Source organism: Eublepharis macularius, chromosome 14 (assembly GCF_028583425.1).
Source record: "Eublepharis macularius isolate TG4126 chromosome 14, MPM_Emac_v1.0, whole genome shotgun sequence".
In the NCBI taxonomy this organism is placed as follows: Eukaryota; Metazoa; Chordata; class Lepidosauria; order Squamata; family Eublepharidae; genus Eublepharis; species Eublepharis macularius.
The window spans coordinates 45,237,674-45,256,053 of record NC_072803.1 but is presented as its reverse complement, the minus strand read 5'-3'; the positions used below and the strand labels follow the sequence as shown (position 1 = coordinate 45,256,053).

At 45.5% G+C, this 18,380-nt stretch overlaps 1 protein-coding gene across 6 annotated transcripts in view; it reads right to left on the bottom strand.

Annotated features, from left to right (window-relative positions):
- GAPVD1 (GTPase activating protein and VPS9 domains 1) overlaps positions 1 to 18,380 on the bottom strand; it is a 44,936-nt gene that overhangs the window by 1,972 nt on the left and 24,584 nt on the right. For 3 of the 6 annotated variants that reach the window (XM_054997512.1, XM_054997515.1, XM_054997517.1), the window contains 19 exons: positions 17,169 to 17,329; positions 15,875 to 16,004; positions 15,499 to 15,624; positions 13,635 to 13,808; positions 11,857 to 11,997; positions 11,153 to 11,287; positions 9,564 to 9,683; positions 9,006 to 9,083; positions 8,497 to 8,861; positions 7,733 to 7,820; positions 6,694 to 6,774; positions 5,737 to 5,859; positions 5,488 to 5,617; positions 4,634 to 4,743; positions 3,364 to 3,523; positions 2,306 to 2,493; positions 1,552 to 1,765; positions 731 to 803; positions 15 to 212 (listed from right to left, as the gene is read on the bottom strand). In XM_054997512.1, coding sequence (XP_054853487.1) covers positions 15 to 212; positions 731 to 803; positions 1,552 to 1,765; positions 2,306 to 2,493; positions 3,364 to 3,523; positions 4,634 to 4,743; positions 5,488 to 5,617; positions 5,737 to 5,859; positions 6,694 to 6,774; positions 7,733 to 7,820; positions 8,497 to 8,861; positions 9,006 to 9,083; positions 9,564 to 9,683; positions 11,153 to 11,287; positions 11,857 to 11,997; positions 13,635 to 13,808; positions 15,499 to 15,624; positions 15,875 to 16,004; positions 17,169 to 17,329 — 2,795 coding nt within the window. The remainder of the gene's footprint in view (positions 1 to 14; positions 213 to 730; positions 804 to 1,551; positions 1,766 to 2,305; positions 2,494 to 3,363; positions 3,524 to 4,633; positions 4,744 to 5,487; positions 5,618 to 5,736; positions 5,860 to 6,693; positions 6,775 to 7,732; positions 7,821 to 8,496; positions 8,862 to 9,005; positions 9,084 to 9,563; positions 9,684 to 11,152; positions 11,288 to 11,856; positions 11,998 to 13,634; positions 13,809 to 15,498; positions 15,625 to 15,874; positions 16,005 to 17,168; positions 17,330 to 18,380) is intronic. The other 3 variants (XM_054997514.1, XM_054997516.1, XM_054997513.1) reach the window with 2 other exon arrangements.

The window sequence follows — 18,380 nt, the reverse complement described above, 5'->3', positions numbered from 1 at the left end:
AAAAGAGTGCTTACTTTTATGAGCACAAACACGAGGACGGGAACAAAATCATCTGCTCCAGGGACCGAGTCTTCATTAGCCAGGCTCAGCAGGTTCATGATGGTGGAGCACATTCTCAGGACACATTGCAGTTTATCCCGAGGGGTCTTGTAGGCGCTAATGGTGCGGATCTCGGACTGTGCTGAAGGCCAAGGAGCTTCCCGGAGATAGACCTACAAAGGAAAGAAGGTAATGTCTCTTTCAGCCACAGGTCATGCTTTAGTTACAACCAAGCTTGGCTACTGTAATATGTCTATGCGGGGCTATTTTTGAACAGGGTCTGGAAAATGTAATGCATGTTAACTAAACTAGCCAGGAGAAACATATTGTGCCAAGTTCATGGCAATTTCATCAGCTATCCAACCCAGTTTCAAATGCTGGTTTTGACTTTAAAGGCCCTCCCACTTGAAAAATCACTCCAATACAAACCTGCTCACACACTTAAAAGAGCTGCCTCTGTGGTCCCTTACCACATGCCACTCCCAGCCAACATCTGTTGGGTGACCATGCAAATAAGGCCTTCTCTATAACGGCACCAAACTTTAGGAAGTGCCTTGAGGCTGCCATGATGGCATTCAGCATCAAGTCAAGGACAGCTCTTAAGAGGATTCTCCGAGACCATCACTTAAGTGACATTTACTGCTGTATCATCTTTTTTGCTTGCCCTCCTGGGGACTTCGCAGTGCATTACCTCGGGTATCTGAAGTGCTTTGTGGTTTGCGCTTACTACTTTAGATAACCTCTGGATGTGGTCGTGGAGAAGCCTAGAAACCAAAGAGAGGCGGGGGAAACAAATAAGAGATACAAGACGCAAAATATGGTAAAGGCTACTTTCCCAATAAAAGAGGTTTTTTATGCATCTATGCTGCCTTTAAACACTGATTCCTTGCCAAAAAAAAATTCCATAGTCCACAAGGAGACTGGGGGAAGGGTCCATCAAAGCTCTTCTCATGTAGGGCTACCCATCTATAGAAGATTTTAAATTGTTCACATATTGGGATTTTGTGTGATCAGTTTTATGTAAACTATTTTTTTTTACATACTGCAAAGCCTCCAAGAAATGGCTGAGGCTTCTGAAAGAAAAGAATACTCCCTCTTTATGTGTGCAGTGTGAAATAATCTGCTAGCAGCCTAGAAGGAAACGTATTAAGCTTCTTTTGCATCTAGACTGGCACAGGGGAGGTGGTCAAGTCATCTTTTCCCTTCTTAGTCCCACACTTGATGTTGGGGCAGATTTTTCTCATTGGAGATTATAAAAGTTCAGCCCGTTAAATACGACTCCACTATAATTCCTTAACTCAAACGAAAACTCAGCCACTAAGTTCAGGGCAAAGATGAACAAGTGAGCAAATGCGTATACCAAGTTCATCTGCGTGACTGGTTGGTTGGAGAGCAGAAAGCAGTTTTTAAAAAACCTCATGACCAAATATAAATTCCAGGCAGAAGAGACCACCACAAGGAGGATTTTTCTTAAGCTACAGGACACCATATGCAGATGTGCATTTCACTCACTGGTCACGCAAGATGTCTCCATCCTGGTTAGGGTAAAAGGCCAGCTTGAAAATGCGGTTCATGACGCTGCGCTCAATGGCCAGCTGGGCATCTTGGAGCTGCTCCTCGCTGGCATTCTGCCAGATGACGTCCTGGGCCATTGCCCCGTACAGGAACTGGAGGAAGTCTTCCACCTGGGCAGTCTTGTCATCTGCTGCAGTCAGCTTCTGGAAATCTTTAGCCACAGAGCAGAGCAGAGCAGAGGAAGTGTCATACTGCAGGGGCACTCCAACCCTTCCCTAGAAATCCTTCAGTGCCCTCTAAAATCTACAACTCACAGGGTTCCACCAGCAAAGATGTAATAGTTAAAGCCTGGCAGTGTGGATACACCATTAATTTGCAAAGGCACTCCCATCCCTGCGTTAGGGCCGCTGCCAAAGGGTTACAACTGGATCTTAAGCAGACAGAACCAATACATTCCCACTCTACTTCTTCTTACCATGCCTTTCCTAGAATCTTTGACGTTATCAGGCTAACTCAGCCAATGACAAGCAAGGGTTATGCCTCTGTATCTATCTGCCAAACCCTCCTGTAATAGCAGAACTGCTCATCCAATCACTGCCAAAACTTTATCAACACAAGCGCCTTTGCCAATAATGCAGGGAGACGGGCATAATATCCTGAAGCTTCAGGGTTGAACAGATAAAACTGAACCCAAGTGTCTCTTGAGACCCAAACCTGACACTGCTTGGATCTAACACACCAGCATGATTACCTTGAATGAACTCTCTGATCTTTGGCTCTTTGCTCTCCAAAAGCAGCCGCACACACACAGTGGTGAAGTATCGGTTGGCCACCTCTTTGTCACGCAGGACTCTCTGCAGCAGCCTTTCTAGGTGAGCCTGGGTTGTCTGCAGGCCTTGGCGACATCGAGTCAGATATGTAAAGTACGGGCCCCTTTTCCTGGAAGGAAGAAAGCATGCTCTTCAGGACAAACCCTGGGATTAGTGAGAGTCGTGGCTCCGAGCAAAACTCAGAAGGAATTCAACTGGAGTCACTGGGATGGGGATCTTTCTTCTGCTGTACACCTGCCAGCATTTTCCTGTGGGGAAGGAAGTGGTGCTGGTCCAACAGAACCAGAAGGAAGGTACTCAGAGCCCCCCTTGCAACCTGCATGTGCTCTGTCGTTCTCAACCAGCTTGGGCTTAACCTGAGAATAAACTGATTGTTTTGGCAGCACAGGCTGCACAGATCTTATCTATCCTTGGAACAGCACTTGAGGTAAGGTCGCTCCTCAAGTTACCAATAAAACTACAGGCACAATTGTCCAAACATTTCCTGTGAGATATTATACCTTCCTATCTGCAGGCTCAGCTGGCCAACAAAAAAGCAGCATGCAAGGTTTAAAAAATTATGTAGGATCAGGGTGTAGGATCAAGCCACCCAACGAGGAGAGTACAAAACTGTCTGAATGCAAAGGAATGCATGGGAGGAAGACAGCATGTGCCCCACAGAAGTGCAGGGCTTGCAACGGTGAGCTCGGTAGAGCTTGGAAGCAAACAGGCAGCTAGTGCAGAATGGCCAGCATAGATGTTATATAGGCTCCGTCCCCATCTTTAAGCGAGCGGGTACATTCTGCCCTAACTGAAACTTTCAAGCAGTCTTCAAGAGCAGCCTGACAAGCAGCAAATTACACTAGCTCTCAATCAAATTAACGCCGTACTAAGGAGGAATTTTAAAGCACCCGCCCCGCAAGAAGCAGCAATACAATTCTGCCCCAAACGGGAAGATGAAGAACAACATCTGTTGCTCCAGTTGAACAGTGAAGGGCACCTGTAATCCTCTGCAATAGAAGCCAGCAGCTTGCGGCAGGTCCTGTTGTCAAAGCGGCTTACGCAGCGCATGGTCTCCTGGAGTTGGGCCATCAGGTTCTTGTCCTGGAGGTTGATGGCTTCCGCTAACTGCACTTTTAGGAAGCACACGATTTCATTGTCTGAATTTTTAAAAAGGAGGGGAGAGAAAAATTGGAAGAAGAAACAACAGGCTTTTGCTATCTCAGGATGCCCAGTTCCACAGAATGAGAATTCAGTGCAAATGCTCTGGGATCAAGAGAGGGATCCTCCCCATCTGGTTTCCTCTACTGCTGCCCTCCCCCCCCCCAAGTTATCTAGGGCATCACTCCGTAAACAGCTGACACTCCATACATAAGGCGTACTTAGTCATTCTATTTGCCAAGGAACTTTCTCCAGAAAAGATTTTAGAGGATTTTAGTTCTCTCACACAACACAGTCAAAACATCACAATTCATTCCTAGAGTCTGGGTTGTTTTATTCTTCCCTGAGGTTCAGATGCGGCCTTCCAAAAGAGAGCTATACGAGACATCAGCAGCTGCCTCCTGTTCAGGGGCTCCCTCTGTGCACTCTGCAGGCTCAGAGTCTGAAAAGGTCTGAAATTTGGTACCGGATACTTAACTCAGTGTGCCAAAAACATCAACTTGCATTCTAAAAGGCAAGTTCCTAGCCCACAGGATTGGGTAAACTAGCATGAACAACAGGAGGGCAACTTCAAGTGAGAGCTCAGGAGCTAGATGGGGGCCAATTCACAGGAGGACTGACGAGAACTGCAGCGTAAGACAGCAATCCCCAAACAATGAATCACATGAGACCAGTTACCCTGCCAGGAACATCAAAGCTCCTCTGTGGCACAGGAAAGCACCAAAAGGTTGCCTGCTGCATCTTTGCATGAGTCACTGCTCTCACCTTCTAGTGTCAACCACCACTGGATAATCCTAACATGCTCCTGTGTTGAGTAAGACTAAGCAAATCCCTCAGTCTTGATACACAGATCCAGAACAGTTATCTACCACTTAGGCGAGGTTTCTTTGTGTGCAAATGCACATCACCACTCTGTAGAGTCCCTCTTCCGATCAGTATTCACTCAGTGACTCACACAGAAACACAACGGTCCGGGCGCAGTCCTGTTGAGTAAAAGTAACCTCTTCTTTGGTATAAAAGTTAAGTGCACTTCCTGTTCTGACTTAGGACCAAAAAAAAAAAACCCTAGGTACTTCAGCTGCCCAAACAACAGAGATCAAAGGACTTACCTTCAGGATCCGTATGATCGGGAAGCCCATTCCGTGTTGAGTGAGACAACATGGGGAAGGCAACGGAATCTGCAGAACAGAGTGCAAGCCGCAATTTCTTTTTGGCGTCCCTGCACGAAACACATGCCTTTTGTAACAAAAGAGTATCAACTAGACAGTTAATTACAGAGCCACCCAGGAATTCTTTAAGCCAACAACAACATACACACCACAACTATTTTCTCCATCAAGAAGGAAAGTTGTTTCCTGAACAACTTGCTCAAAAACTATTTGCTACATTTGTACTCCCACAATTTTGCAAAAGAACACAGCAGGAGAGTAACTGCAATGCAGGACGGCTCCTAACTCCTGTAATGCACCAGGCTTCATGGTGGGGGAGAAGAGCTTGGAAACTATGTAGCCAGAGGGCAGCTGAGCAGGACACCCGGGTCAAGGGACGGCCCTCGGCACAGGATTGCTGTAGCACAGTAGTTTGGCTGTGAATCAGCACTCTGCTGGTTCGAATCCCACTACTGCCATGAGCTCAGTAGGAGGCAATGGGTAAGCCACTCCTCTCAGCCCCAGCTCCCCAGCTGGATTGTGCGGATAACAACAACACTTAACTTGTTCACCGCTCTGGGTGGGGCACTCATCTGTCTAGGAAAGCAGTATATAAGTACAGTCATTATTATTACTATTATTACTACTGTCCTCCCCCATGGTTCTCTATTCTGCGTGCCCGCCTCTACATAGCCATAGCCTCTTTGCTGGGTTTCCAGGGTAGAGGTCCCCATCCAATGCCCAAGTAAATCTGGATCAAGCCGCCTTCTGCTCTGGCTGCTGCCTTTGTCTGTCTGTCTACGTCTCACAGTTACCTGTAGGAGAAAGCAGAATCCTGAGGTTGAGCTACTTGACTAGCAGAATCTGGGAGGTCATCTGCAGACATGTTTTGCAAGGTATCATCACGCGGAGAGTCATGGATGCTTTCGCCGTCTCCAATGGCATCTAAACAAATCCGCACACACTCATTTGAGCTTTGAATGGGTTAGCCATTTCTCATTACCAGCATGTAGCAGCCAGTCTCCGCCTTATGAGAAGCGTGAGGGGCCAGGCCAGATTCTCACCTGTACTATCATAGTTGACTGCAGCCCCCTCATTAGGGCTGGTCCGCTTAATCGCGTTCCTGTACTTGTCCAGGATGTCCTCGGCAGCCTGAGCTTGAGCACTCAGCCTAGGACTGTGGTCATCTAAAATATCAAGTTAAAAACACAGCCAATTAACTCATCTGTCTCATGCTGTGGATGGAATTACAGAACCACCAACATGGTTGTCTTTGAGAACACAGACATGCCACTAGGGACTGAAGCCTGCCAGGAGGCAGGAGTTAAGTGTTGAGGAAAGAATTCTGCATCAAGCAGAAAATCAGAAGCCCACATTCTAGCTAATACAACACCGGGGAGACCCAAAGTTTGGGGACCAGCTTCTATTCCTACATCAGATTTTGGAGCCTGATATTAGCACTCTCTGGGTGAAATGAAGGAGCGAAGCCAATTCTTCTTTTCATCCTGCATTTTCTCCATTGACACGAACACACAAATCTAAAAGCGGATTTATAGTCAGCAAAATCAAGGGGTACACATAATCCCCGAATTGTACCACTTTGAGATCCCACTAGGGAAGCTGTATGTTTGAATGATCACCAATTGCACGGGAGGCAGTCCCTGCATGCAGAAACCTAGTATATCAGGGAGAAGGTTTGGGTGAGGCCTCATTCCTCACATGCCATTTCTGTTTGTGCAAGACGTTTTTCCCTGGAGGAGCTAAAACGCTCTACCGGCCATGTCCCTGCAGTAATGCAGTCCAGAAAAAGCATAACTGCTCGATTCTGCCAATTGTATAAATTGAGTCTTTAAGAGGAAAAGATGGGCAGATTCTATTCTGTTAAGAGCCTTTATGCATTTTTTAAAAAAAACTTTTAAAAAAATTAAGGGAGCCATACTAAGTTTTAGCCATGCTTAGTAAACGCAAAGGGGAAAATTAATTAATTCAGGAGCTTAAAAATAGTAGCGCTGACTCCAAACCTTGTAGAGTTCCGTATCTGTCAGGGATGAGCTCATCTTTGTCCTTGTCTTGCTTTTCTTTTTTTCTAAATGGGATTGGAGCTGGAAATGTTTAGGAAAAAAAGTGAGGTTGAGCAATATTTTACTTGGAAGCAAGAGAGGCTGCCTGATAGGCCAGCTTCCAGGGAGACTAGAAAAGATTCCCACTCATAGTTAACGGGAGATAAAAAGGAGAGGGGAGAAATCTTAGCGGCCCAAAAATCAATTTTAGTATTCATACTAAAGCAAAAGCAAGGTATGCACGCTGCAACAGACAGCGCTCTTCTGTAGGGAAAAAATCCCCTTCAGTAAACCAGGTTTATATGTGTATAAAAAATTGCTTTCCTGGCATTGTATAGAAAACTGACAAAATAATCTTAATTTCAATGCCCGGTTGACACAATTTTAATATTACAAATAACTCCTTGACATACTGAAGGAGTTGCTCTCCCCCCCCCCCCAGCCCCCATGAACACACACAAAAATGGTATTGGGGTGGATCCAACCATCCTCCAAGCAGCTTTTCTCCAGCTTAAGTGACTCTTCCTCAAACGAAACAGCCACTTAATTTGGAGGAAGGCCGTTTAGATTGGAGGCAGGTTTCAAACTTCAGCCAAAAGGAAACCCCTTGTTCAGAGGAATGGTAGAATAGGGAGAGGTTATAGCCCGCTGCTCAAAATGTACATTCACAGTGGACTTTTATATAAAAAATAAAGTTGATTTTTGTATATCCCTCTCCTCTTCTCTTTCAAGCCAGCTTCTAAATGCAGTTTTTACTGGTAGCCGGGAGCCTAATTGCCAGGTTTTAATTTTTTTTTCAAATTATTGCATCAGAACTCACTAAACAGGCTGCTTTCAGCTACTTGGATAACATGTGGTTAACTGGCCAACTACAAATGAAACCCAAGTACAAACTCCTGGTTCAGTGGCAACCAACAGAAGGAAAGAATTTTTAAGTAAGGCACTCTCCACCACCACCACCACATATAGCTGACCCAAGAGATCCGATCTCTGATCTCACCTTTGGGCATAGCTGAAACGAAACGCTTTCTCCACCATGGTCTGTTTCTGTCAGATTTCTCATCATCGCTGTCTTTTCGGTCCTCAGCCTGTTGGAAGAAGCACACTTGTTTAGACTACACTTTTTTTGCCGCCTAGTATTTCTGCATGACTGGGAAGTCCCTATATATATATCCCTATATACATGGCTTTTTTCTGGGAAAAGAGGTGGTGGAACTCAGTGGGTTGCCCTCGGAGAAAATGGTCACATGGCTGGTGGCCCCGCCCCCTGATCTCCAGAGAGAGGGGAGTTTAGATAGGCGCGGAGGGCAATTTAAACTCCCCTCTGTATGGAGATCAGGGGGTGGGGCCACCAACCATGTGACCAGTTTCAAGAGGTTCTGGAACTCTGTTCCACCATGTTCCAGCTGAAAAAAAGCCCTGCCTCTATATATATATATATCCCTATATATATATGCATGCAGAAAAGCCTACCTTGTTTGCATGTGGCCCCACTGACAGACCATCAAAAAGGATTAATGTTGTGAAAAGCTGAGGTTTGTAGGCAACTGGATTCTGCAGCTAATACTATGTTCTGGGGCTGTGCTGCCTTTCCACAATGCACTCAGCTTAAAGGGCTTCCCTAGTGACTTCCAAGCTAAGAAGAAAACAGCCCCAAAAGATATGAAACATTTCTACAGCAGTGCTTGCCAACAAAGTACAATTTAACTGTATGAAGAAAAAAAAACCACCCCATACTCAGCTGGGGCCAGCACTTTCTCTTACCTCTCCTCTACAAAAATCTTTGCTAGGAGAGGAGGAAGAGGACTGCGGGGCAGTCATCAAAGCAGCTCCTCCCATGCTGCCGGCAGGCATGGAAAGGTCCCTCTCTTCATTACCAGCTCGCCTGTTCCAGCCAGGATCACTCATCGGCCGCCGAGCAGATGACACTATATCGGAGCTCCTGCTACGCACAAGCCTCTCCGGATAGGAATGTCGCTGCTTGAATGCCTCGGAGTCCAAGAGCATTGCAGTATGGGAGCCGAAGTTGGGCAGGCGGGCCTCATTGCCTCCTAATGTCCCTTCCAAGATTGGGGGATCCGGAGGAGGGTGTGAAGGTCTTGCATAGTGCACTTTTGGCCTCACCACTGCTGGACAAAACACAGGCTTTAGACTAAGCAGAACTTTATACCCGATGCTACTCTTTCACTGCAAAGCAAAGCACTAAGCACTGTGCAGATACGAAGAGTGGTGCTCTAGAAATGTGATGCAGTTCTGATAATACTGGAAGTTACCTTCGTGTGATGACAAGGGGTCAAACATGGCAAGCAAGGAATCCACCTGAGAAGGGGGAGAGGTCAGCTGGCTGGCACCTGAAGTACGGAGAAGTGGGTCAGAATGCACTACAAACATCTTTGCTGATGGGCCAAGAACCACCCAGAGTTGAGTTATACACCAGTACCTGCCTCCATTTACCTTTAGGAAAAGGCAGATAAGGGGGACCTGAAAAGGGAGGGGGTAGAGTAGGGAGAATCAGAACTTGGCAGGTAAGAACTGCTCCCATGGCCAAGGAAAGATTAGTCTAGCAACTATGAGCAATCTCTCTTGCATACAAGAAGTCTCAATCATTGCATGGTGTCTCCTACACAAATGAGAGAATGTGGTCTAAGACCAAAGTCTGTCCACCCCAATAAGAAATTGAGATATTACAATTTCTCTGTAGAAAAATGTATAGACAGCAAACCTTCTCCTAATCAGTTTACTCTTGTGGCTGTGATGGGGAGTTGAATGTTTGGGGCAACACATTCAAATTACTCTCCAATTCACTACAATGTTGTCACACCACATCTTACCATGAGCAGTTTCATCCATATCAGGACTGGTTACTGAATCTTTCCCACCAAAGTCTGAGCTACACTCAGAGCGGAGGTCCTCGATCTTGTTGGGAATATCTTCAGAGGTTGCACTGATACCTTGACAAAGAGAAAGAAGAATATCTTGTAGAGGAGAGACACCCCAAGCCTGAAGACACTCAATGCTGTTTGTAAGTGGAGCACTGCTGTCTATCTCCAATGTCCGAGTGCCTGGGATTCGTGGAACATTTATACAAGGCCATGGCTCAACGGCAGAACACCTGCTTGACATGAAGAAGGCCCCGGGTTCAACCCCTGGCATTCCCCAGCTGATAGGATCAGGGAGCAGGTGATGTGAAAGACATCAACCTGAAATCCTGGAGAGGGGCTGTCAGTCTGAGTAGACAGTATTGACCTTGAGAGACCAATGGTCTGATTCAATATAAGGCAGCTTCATGTGTGTGATAGAAAGACAAGCTGCAAAAAATTATTTCCACATCTGTCCATCCAAGTCAGTGGCTGAAGCCTAAAGGGGAGGGGTGGGGGTGCTACACCATTTCTCCTCCCCCTGTTTTACAGCTTGGTTAATGGTTATACAAATTTGAGGAAGAAAGACCAGAACCCTGAAGATTCACCGATAATCAGACAACCCTAAATGAGGCGGTCCTTGTTTATACTCTGACTCGGTATAAATGCATATAAACTGAGACTGTAAACTCCTCAGGACAGAGACTTCTCCTTCTTACTTCCTGATTACTCTTCCATCACTATGTGATACATTTCAGTGTACCATGCATCAACAAAACCAACCTTTTCACCCACATTTCCTAGCTGAAAATGTCTGATCACAATTCATTTTTATATTCTGGTCAAGTCTACATCTATCTTTTTATCAGCTTTGCCTTAGTCATCATTAGCTGCTCATTTTTATGTTTTTCTCTTCCACCACTTTCCTCTTTGTTTTTCAAAACCCTCCTTCCTTAATCTTATCTATGATCAGCTTGAGGGAACAGCTAACTCTTCTCTATGGCTCTTTACTGACTGCAGGGCATCTAGGTGCTTAATAAATATTATATTAAAGTTAATAATACTATCCCAACCCACCTACCAAAGTGTAGTGTAGGTTTTAGTGTCCCACACACCTCACATTGTATTAACAATGAGGGAGAAAGACAGATGCCAAAATATGCACAGACTTTTCACTGCCCTGGTACCATTCCCTTCAAGACTCTTGGTAAGAGTGTTTTGTGTTGACAGTTACTGGGGTGGGGGGATTTGAAAGACTGCAACTTTGGTTATAGCACGAAACTTCTAGCGCCAGGCTTGATGGACCAGCAGTCTCATTTCGTACAAGGCAGCACCACACGTATAGGTGAGGGCAGAGTGTGCACTTTGCAGGCAGAAGGTTATGTGCTTCGATTGCTTACAACTCCACTTAAAGGGGTTCTCAGGCAGCAGGTGCTGGGAAAGACCTTCCTTTGCCAGAGATCCTGGAAAGATGCTGCCGGGGCAGACGAGACAGGGCTAGAGGGACCAAGGCTCCAAGGTAGCATCACACGACCACCCGCTCCCTGAAATATACGACTCACCTGACACCACACTGAGGCCTGGCGTACTGGGGCGAGAACTGACCTCCCTGACATCAGTGTCGTCGGAAGTGCTGCCCACTCCGGAGCAGCTCTCCAGCTCCTGCAGCCTCTCCTCCTGCTTTAAGTCTGGGGCCTCTGAATGGGGAAAGGAAAACATGGGGGCTCATGCAAGGCATTCCAGGACCCATTAACTCGACTGTCCTTGGCAGGTGAGCAAGAGATCTTTGAGCTGAGAGTAGCAGAGTTTGTTCCATTTTTATTTCCCCTTTCCTCCAAGGAGCTCAGGGCATTGGTTCTTCCCCTCCTCTGTTCTGTCCTCACAACAGCCCTGTGAGGTTGGTCTGGCTTGAAGCCACTAGCCCCAAATAACCCAGTGAGTATCACAGTAAAAGCAGGGCCTTTGACTCTCAATCTCCTCTCTCATAGTGCAACACTGTGACCCCTACACTGCATTGAGTTTGAAGGAACAGAGGCCACAAGAAGGGACAGAATGAGGAAGTGAGCAAAGAGGTACAAGGTAAAGGCCTTGAAGGTAAGGAGGAATTGATGCTGGAGACTGAAGGCAATGGGAAGCCAGTGAAAGAATCTGAGCACTGAAGTCAAGCTCCCTCCACTGGTTCTATCTACCACAGCAGCCAGAGGGATACATTTCTTCAAGGTTCCCACCCTGCAGACAAGGGGTCCTTTAAGTGAAGCATTCTGACCTGAATCGCTCGGTAGCACTTCCACACTCCAAGCTTCGCTGGTGGTTTCCGAGATGGTTGAACCCGTGCAGGGGTCAAGCAACACTGACCCTGAACCGGGCAAGCATAGCAAGCTCCCCAGCATATTCTCAGCTGCTGCACCTGCGGAAGCAACCTTGAAAGCATTGAAAAAGGCACGGAGGTCTGCCAAAGCCACTGCATTCCAACCCCCTGGCCTTAGGGAAGGATCCTCCACAGGCTGACTGCTGAGGAACAGAGACTTGTGCCTTTAACCAACTAGCAAAGCACCTTAACCAGGCCTAACACACACACAGATCTTCAGTCCAACCAGCACTCTTGTTCTAAATTAAATGGACAAAGGCTTCATTTATGCATATAGTAAACTTATTGCTGAAGCAGTGGTTTGGGTTCACGTGGAAATAATATAATAATCATAACAACATTTGATTTATATACCGCCCTTCAGGACAACATAATGCCCACTCAGAGCGGTTTACAAATTACGTTGTTATTATTATCCCCACAACAATAATCACCCTGTGAGGTGGGCGAGGCTGAGACAGCTTCTAGAAGCTGTGACTGACCCAAGGTCAACCCAGCTGGCTACAAGTGGAGAAGTGGGGAATCAAACCCGGTTCTCCAGATTAGAGTCCCGCGCTCTTAACCACTACACCCAACTGGCTCTCAAGTCCAAACTGTGGGCTGGCATTATATGACCTTGGCCTTGCATGGTCCTGCTCCCTACACCCCTGTATGCCCAATTCCCTCCCATTCATGGTGAACCTTAGTTTGCTATCACCTCTGACTCAGCAGATGCTGGTTGATGCCTGGCCTTCCAAACAGGAACTGTGACGCCACAACCCATAGAGTTTCAAACTCTGGCCTGGAAGGCCTCAAACCATTGTTTGCTGGCTCGGATGCAACAGTATGCTCTGCAGTAGATAGTGAGAGCACAGAAAAGAGGCCATGCCCAACCACGGGGTTGCCCAATAAGTCTGTATCAGGTGGCAACTTTCCCATAGCCAGGCCCAACATGGCAGCAGTAATGTGTACAAGGACCAAAACCATGGCCATCAGAAGTGCCTGGTTCCTTTCCATGCCACCCTTTCTCCTACTAACTGTGAGGCACTGCTATGGAAAATAGCCCATGTGACCAAGTTCAACTGAGACCTTCAGAGGTCCTGTTCTTGGTGGCTCCACATTCAGTGGTTTGGGCGACGGGTTACCAAGGGGACAGGGCCTTCTCTGTGTCTGCTTCTGATATGTCTAACTCCCTCCCTGTAGTTGCTCACATGGTTCCTAGTTTGGTTAGTAGCAAGTATAAGGAGAAACCATTTCTCTTCTCACAAGCTCTTGGCTGATTTTGTTAATTGGCTTGTTACTGGATTTTATACTTTGTATGATTATAATTACAGATTAACATTCTGAGATTTAAAACTGGATATATATCACTGTTTTTATTCATTATTATTAGTAGTAAGCAACTTCAATCTTCAAGTTGGCCGGATATACATTTTTTAAAAAAATTAATTAAAAAAATTTTTTTTGCTGCAGCTTATACAGAGCTCCCATTAGTTTTCCACCCAGATAATAGTAAGGTCCAATCCAGTTTAGCTTCCTCAGTATTACAGTATCAGGAGCCCTCAGGCCACTAACTGGGCCATCTGTTACCACTGCAAGAGGAAACTCAAACAGGCAGAAATGGGTTTGTTTGTGATTATATTACTTAATCAATGCATTATCCAAAGGTATTTTCCATCAAAAGCAGAATAGATTACCTGCAATTTCTTGCAAGCGGTCCTCATCGATATTCGGATCAAAGTCACTCCCCAAGACATCAGTGCTCCACGTTTCGCTCACAGTTTCTGAGATGTCTCTGTCATCTGTTAACCCCATCATATCACGAATCTCAAATTTACGGAGCTTGTCATCGAGATTATCCTGAGTAGTAGCTATCAGGAAACAAGAAGCTTTGTTCAAAACAATTCCCACCTGCACCGCAAACAACTAAGAGCCATCATCACTCTCTTTCCAGTCAACAGCAGGCCTCTTCCTGGGGAACGAATCCTGACATTCTGTCATGGTGACAGATGTAAAGACACAATCTATGAAAGATGTTGTTATGAATTATTACATAAAAGATGCTGCTACACAATGATATTTCTTCGCTGCAGTTCTGAATCAGTAGTGACCGGCAATTAAGAAAAGAGACAGAATTTCAACACACCCTAAACTAGCATCTACACAAATAAAATGGTATGGCCTTGAAGTCGCAAATCACCAAAAATGGCTGAAGGGGAAATGCAACTGGGAGACATGAAGGTATATATTAGGCAAAACAGCTTTGAGGGGGAAAGGTTGACCACCCACCCACAGGATTATTTAAACCAGAACTAAGTCTAGAACTGGTAGGCAAGTATTGTTTCCAGTATTCTTTTGAGCTTCCTCTCTGGCTGATATATGTACCTCAAGTGGTGTGAATCTACACTGACTCCCGATTTTGGATAGATGTACACATCTGTGAATGAATCGAGTCCGGGAGCAACCTGTTCTTCCTGTTTCCAGCACAAGCTGGCTGTACTAATAGCCACAGCACCACTTACAAAATCACTTCCTCCTAGTCCTTGTCCACAGGCATGCTTTACATTTAAAAAAAAAAAAGACACCGCTTGCTCTCCTGCCTTCCCTCTTAATTAAATGCAGATAATAAACGTTTAACTGGATAAATAATGCTGGGTGCCTGAATTGTTTTTCTTAAAAAATGCCAGAAAACTGAGAGGAGACAGAGCCGGGCCTGGTTATCAGCAGAGGCAGGAAGACGCAGAGCCTGGCCGACAGAAAAATCCCACCACTGGAGGGATGCCTGATTCCGCCCACCTTTGAAGACAGCGTTGGTGCTTTTCTAAAACTGATCAGAAGCGTAACATTTTAATGGAAGTCCAGCTTCATTGGATGAGCAAGAGTGATCAATAATACAAGATAAGCCATAGACAGCGTTGGTGGTGAAGAAATCTAGCACTTTTGTTAGTTAGAGCTGCTCCGCACAATGAACTGGATACTCTGATTCTGCCCTGCTAGCAGAAGGTCCTACCTTTGGCAGAAGGCTCTGCCACTGGCACAGAGACCTAAGACTCAAACGTAAACAATGTACTAAGTATGCCTTTGTGTGTCACATAAGAACTCTTCATCACAGAGCTGGATTAGTTGCTTCTTGCTGTCAAGCCCATCCAGGTCTCCCAGCCCAAGTCTGCCCAGTGGTGCTCATGTCACAGCTTGTGGAAAGCCACATTCACAATCACCATCAACTAAAAGAGCCACGTGACTACCATTTGCCTGCCACTTTGGTCCTGCCTTCTCTGTCTCCGCTTGCTCGCCTGCCTTCCCTCTTTTTCCCAAGCATCCTCTCTTTACCTCCAAGGACTGATGGTTTAAAACCATAAACTCTAGTTTGTAGCCAATCCCTGGAACCCAAAATGTAAAAAAGAGTCACAGAGGACATGTGAAAGAGCTATATGCGGCTTGTGAGCTATGGAGTGAATAGCACTCCTCTAACCATTAAGCAACATTGGCTCTTTTTCCTCCAAGGAGCTCAGGGTGGCACATACGGTTTACACTTTCTCCATTTAATCCTCATAGCAATACCTTGTTCATGTTCCAGAAGCTGCAAGGCTTCCACTCCGTTGCTGCCTGATGGGCCTGCCCCCAGCTCGGACACAGATTCCCCTTCCAAATCCAGCGAAGACACAGAATTAGAGCGGTTTGAAGGACCTGTAGGGAAGAGATTCCGCTGTTAATCAGATCCCAGTAAAAAGATGCAACCAGTAAGCGCAACAAACGATGTGCAAGACAGAACACACTAGCCAAGTGACAAAACACGTCCCCCCACACAGATCAGCCAATGGAATGAGCAGATTACCACAACTTTTACAACAGAGGCCAAAATACACACTAACTAAACAATGAAAGAAGCTCCTTTAAAATATTGTCTGACACACAAGGTACTAAAGCGACCCTTCACCTTCAGATATTCCTTCCAGATTATCACTGCAGAGGGAAAAGCGCAAGGTTTTATCAGGTTTACCGTGGAGTTTGGCTTCATCAACAGGGACATCTCCTTGCCCTCCATCAGCAAGCTGCATGTTTAAAACCTAGTAGGGCAGCAAGGAGATAAAAACCAGAATTTCAGAAAAACATTTACTGGACATCATATAATTAAGGAAGAAATTTAGCCTTGCTATAGAACTTCTCTGGGCCATCAACATCAATCTTTTTAGGAGCAGCTCACACTTAGAAATACTTCTCCCATTTCCTCAGTGTTATGAATCAGAGCAGGAATCAAGGGAGCACTTACTCAGCAGTTAATTACATGAAGAAACGTAGGATATGTAAGTCAGACAGGGCAGATGCGGCATCAGCCTTATTGATGCAAAGTATTTCCTCAGATCTAGATGCTGAAAACAGCTTATTCGCTAGCCAAAGCTCATGATAAAGTAGTCAATAAGGCTGAAGAACCCATTATAGCATATTAAAAAATGGTGCTATAGTTATCCCCCAAACTGACTGGCAGGGGAGAAATCATGAGACTCTAGTAAAATCAGGGAGGATGATCCCTTGGTATTTTGGAACATTTATTTAGTGCCTATGTTGGACAGGGTTGTGTACAGAATAATTAAATGGCTCTCTCTTGCTTGACCCCCATGATCTGGTAATCTAAGGTACACTGCTTCTGGGTATAAATGTTCCATTTAGCTAATGTGGCTAACTGCCATGGAAAGACCTATCCACCACAAATTCATCTTATCCTTATTTAAAAAGTCACCACTGGTAATGACTGTCACCAGATCTTATGTAGATGACTTCTGCAAAGTTCATGACGGGATCCTGTCAAGAAATGCATGGCTTGTCAAGATTCGTGACCTGTATTCTGTGGAATATAGCAGTCCTGGAATTCCGCAACCAATTCCTCCACTGGATTACACATCTCATTCTACACTTGTTTTGAGGAACGTCTCTTGCATCTTTAAATCGTATTTACACACTCCCCACCTTGCCTTAATATAATATACACTCTACTTATAAAACTCACATATACTGCAGGATAATGGGGAAGTGCAGGGAAATGGTCAAGGACTTGGGTTAAACTAAAGGAAGCGCTACTTCCTGACTGGTGGAGGCTCAACCCATCGGGCCAAGAAGCTTGGTTGCTATTTAAAATGCACGTTCAGAATTTCATGGCAGCTCACAACTTCAGTATGAGAGACAACAACCTGGCCTGCACCACACAGCTCTAGCAACTGCACATGAATCAATACCTCATTTTCTGACATCATTCCAGGGGTTATCTGGGGTCCGGTCCCAAGGGAAATAACCAAGACTTCTTCTGGGTGAACTTCTTGTATTGTCTCCTGGGAGGGGCCGTCGTGGTCAGCATGCTGGTCCATCTGAATATTCGACCGGCTTCTGCTGCGAGTGGCTGGAACATTTGTGAGATCATTTTATACAAAGATTCTTGACAAGTCAAAACACAGCAAAACACAGCAAATGCACTAGAATGGCTTTGCAAGGGTGGCCATTCTCTTTCGCATGCAGACTGAAGAACACGCAAGAAGACAGTTGCAGACAGGCGCACAAGCAGCGCAGAACTACAGTCATGTCACCCTCCAATTGTTGTGGAAGTACATGGAAACTTCCTATTGGTATCTTAATGCCACATGCTTCTCCATCAAGAAGCACCTGGGAAAACCTTTACAGTATACATGCCCTCAAGCTGTAAGTCACTGATTACATAAGATCCCCTTGGAACACAGACCTTCCAAAGGCTCACTGGCCAGTTTTAATAGGAGACAAAAGCCGCATACACAGAAGTATTTTGGCTGAGGGGACTTATCATGCCTCAGTTCAGGAAGGGCAAAAACTCCCTCTTCAGCACAACTTCTGAAGGTACAAGGAACATAGCCTTCATGGCAGCCAGTCCTCTGCAAAGGTGAGATCACACTTCTCTTCCCCTTGATACCCTTCCGTAAGTTATGTTAGTATCACTTATTACTACTTCATAGAAGTTTAAATGCCAACTCCCCATCACCCTTTATTCTTTGAAAAGATAACCTATGGCTCAGTTCAGACACCATTCAAAATTTAATTAAGCCAACTACAGGTAGTATGATAGCCCAAAAGTGAGCCACTAATGTTAGCCAGAATCCATTAAACCACTAACTACAAACTAGTCTAGGTGATTTAATCTCTGCTCCACTAAGAGAGAAGAACGCATTCCACAAAGGCAAAAACCTCACAAGGGCATCAGATCCTGTTAATGAGACAGCTGTTCGAACAGCTCCTTGCTAAGGCTATAGTAGGGCTCTGGATTTTGGACACACATCAAGTTCAAGCAATTGGCAACATACTGGGTCCTAAGTAACCAACTTTGAACATTTGGAGGGTTTGCCTAATAATGTTTAGCAGCTCTTAAGTTTTTTATAATGCTATTTTCATACAATCACGATGCATAAGAGCTAAGCAAAACTGAG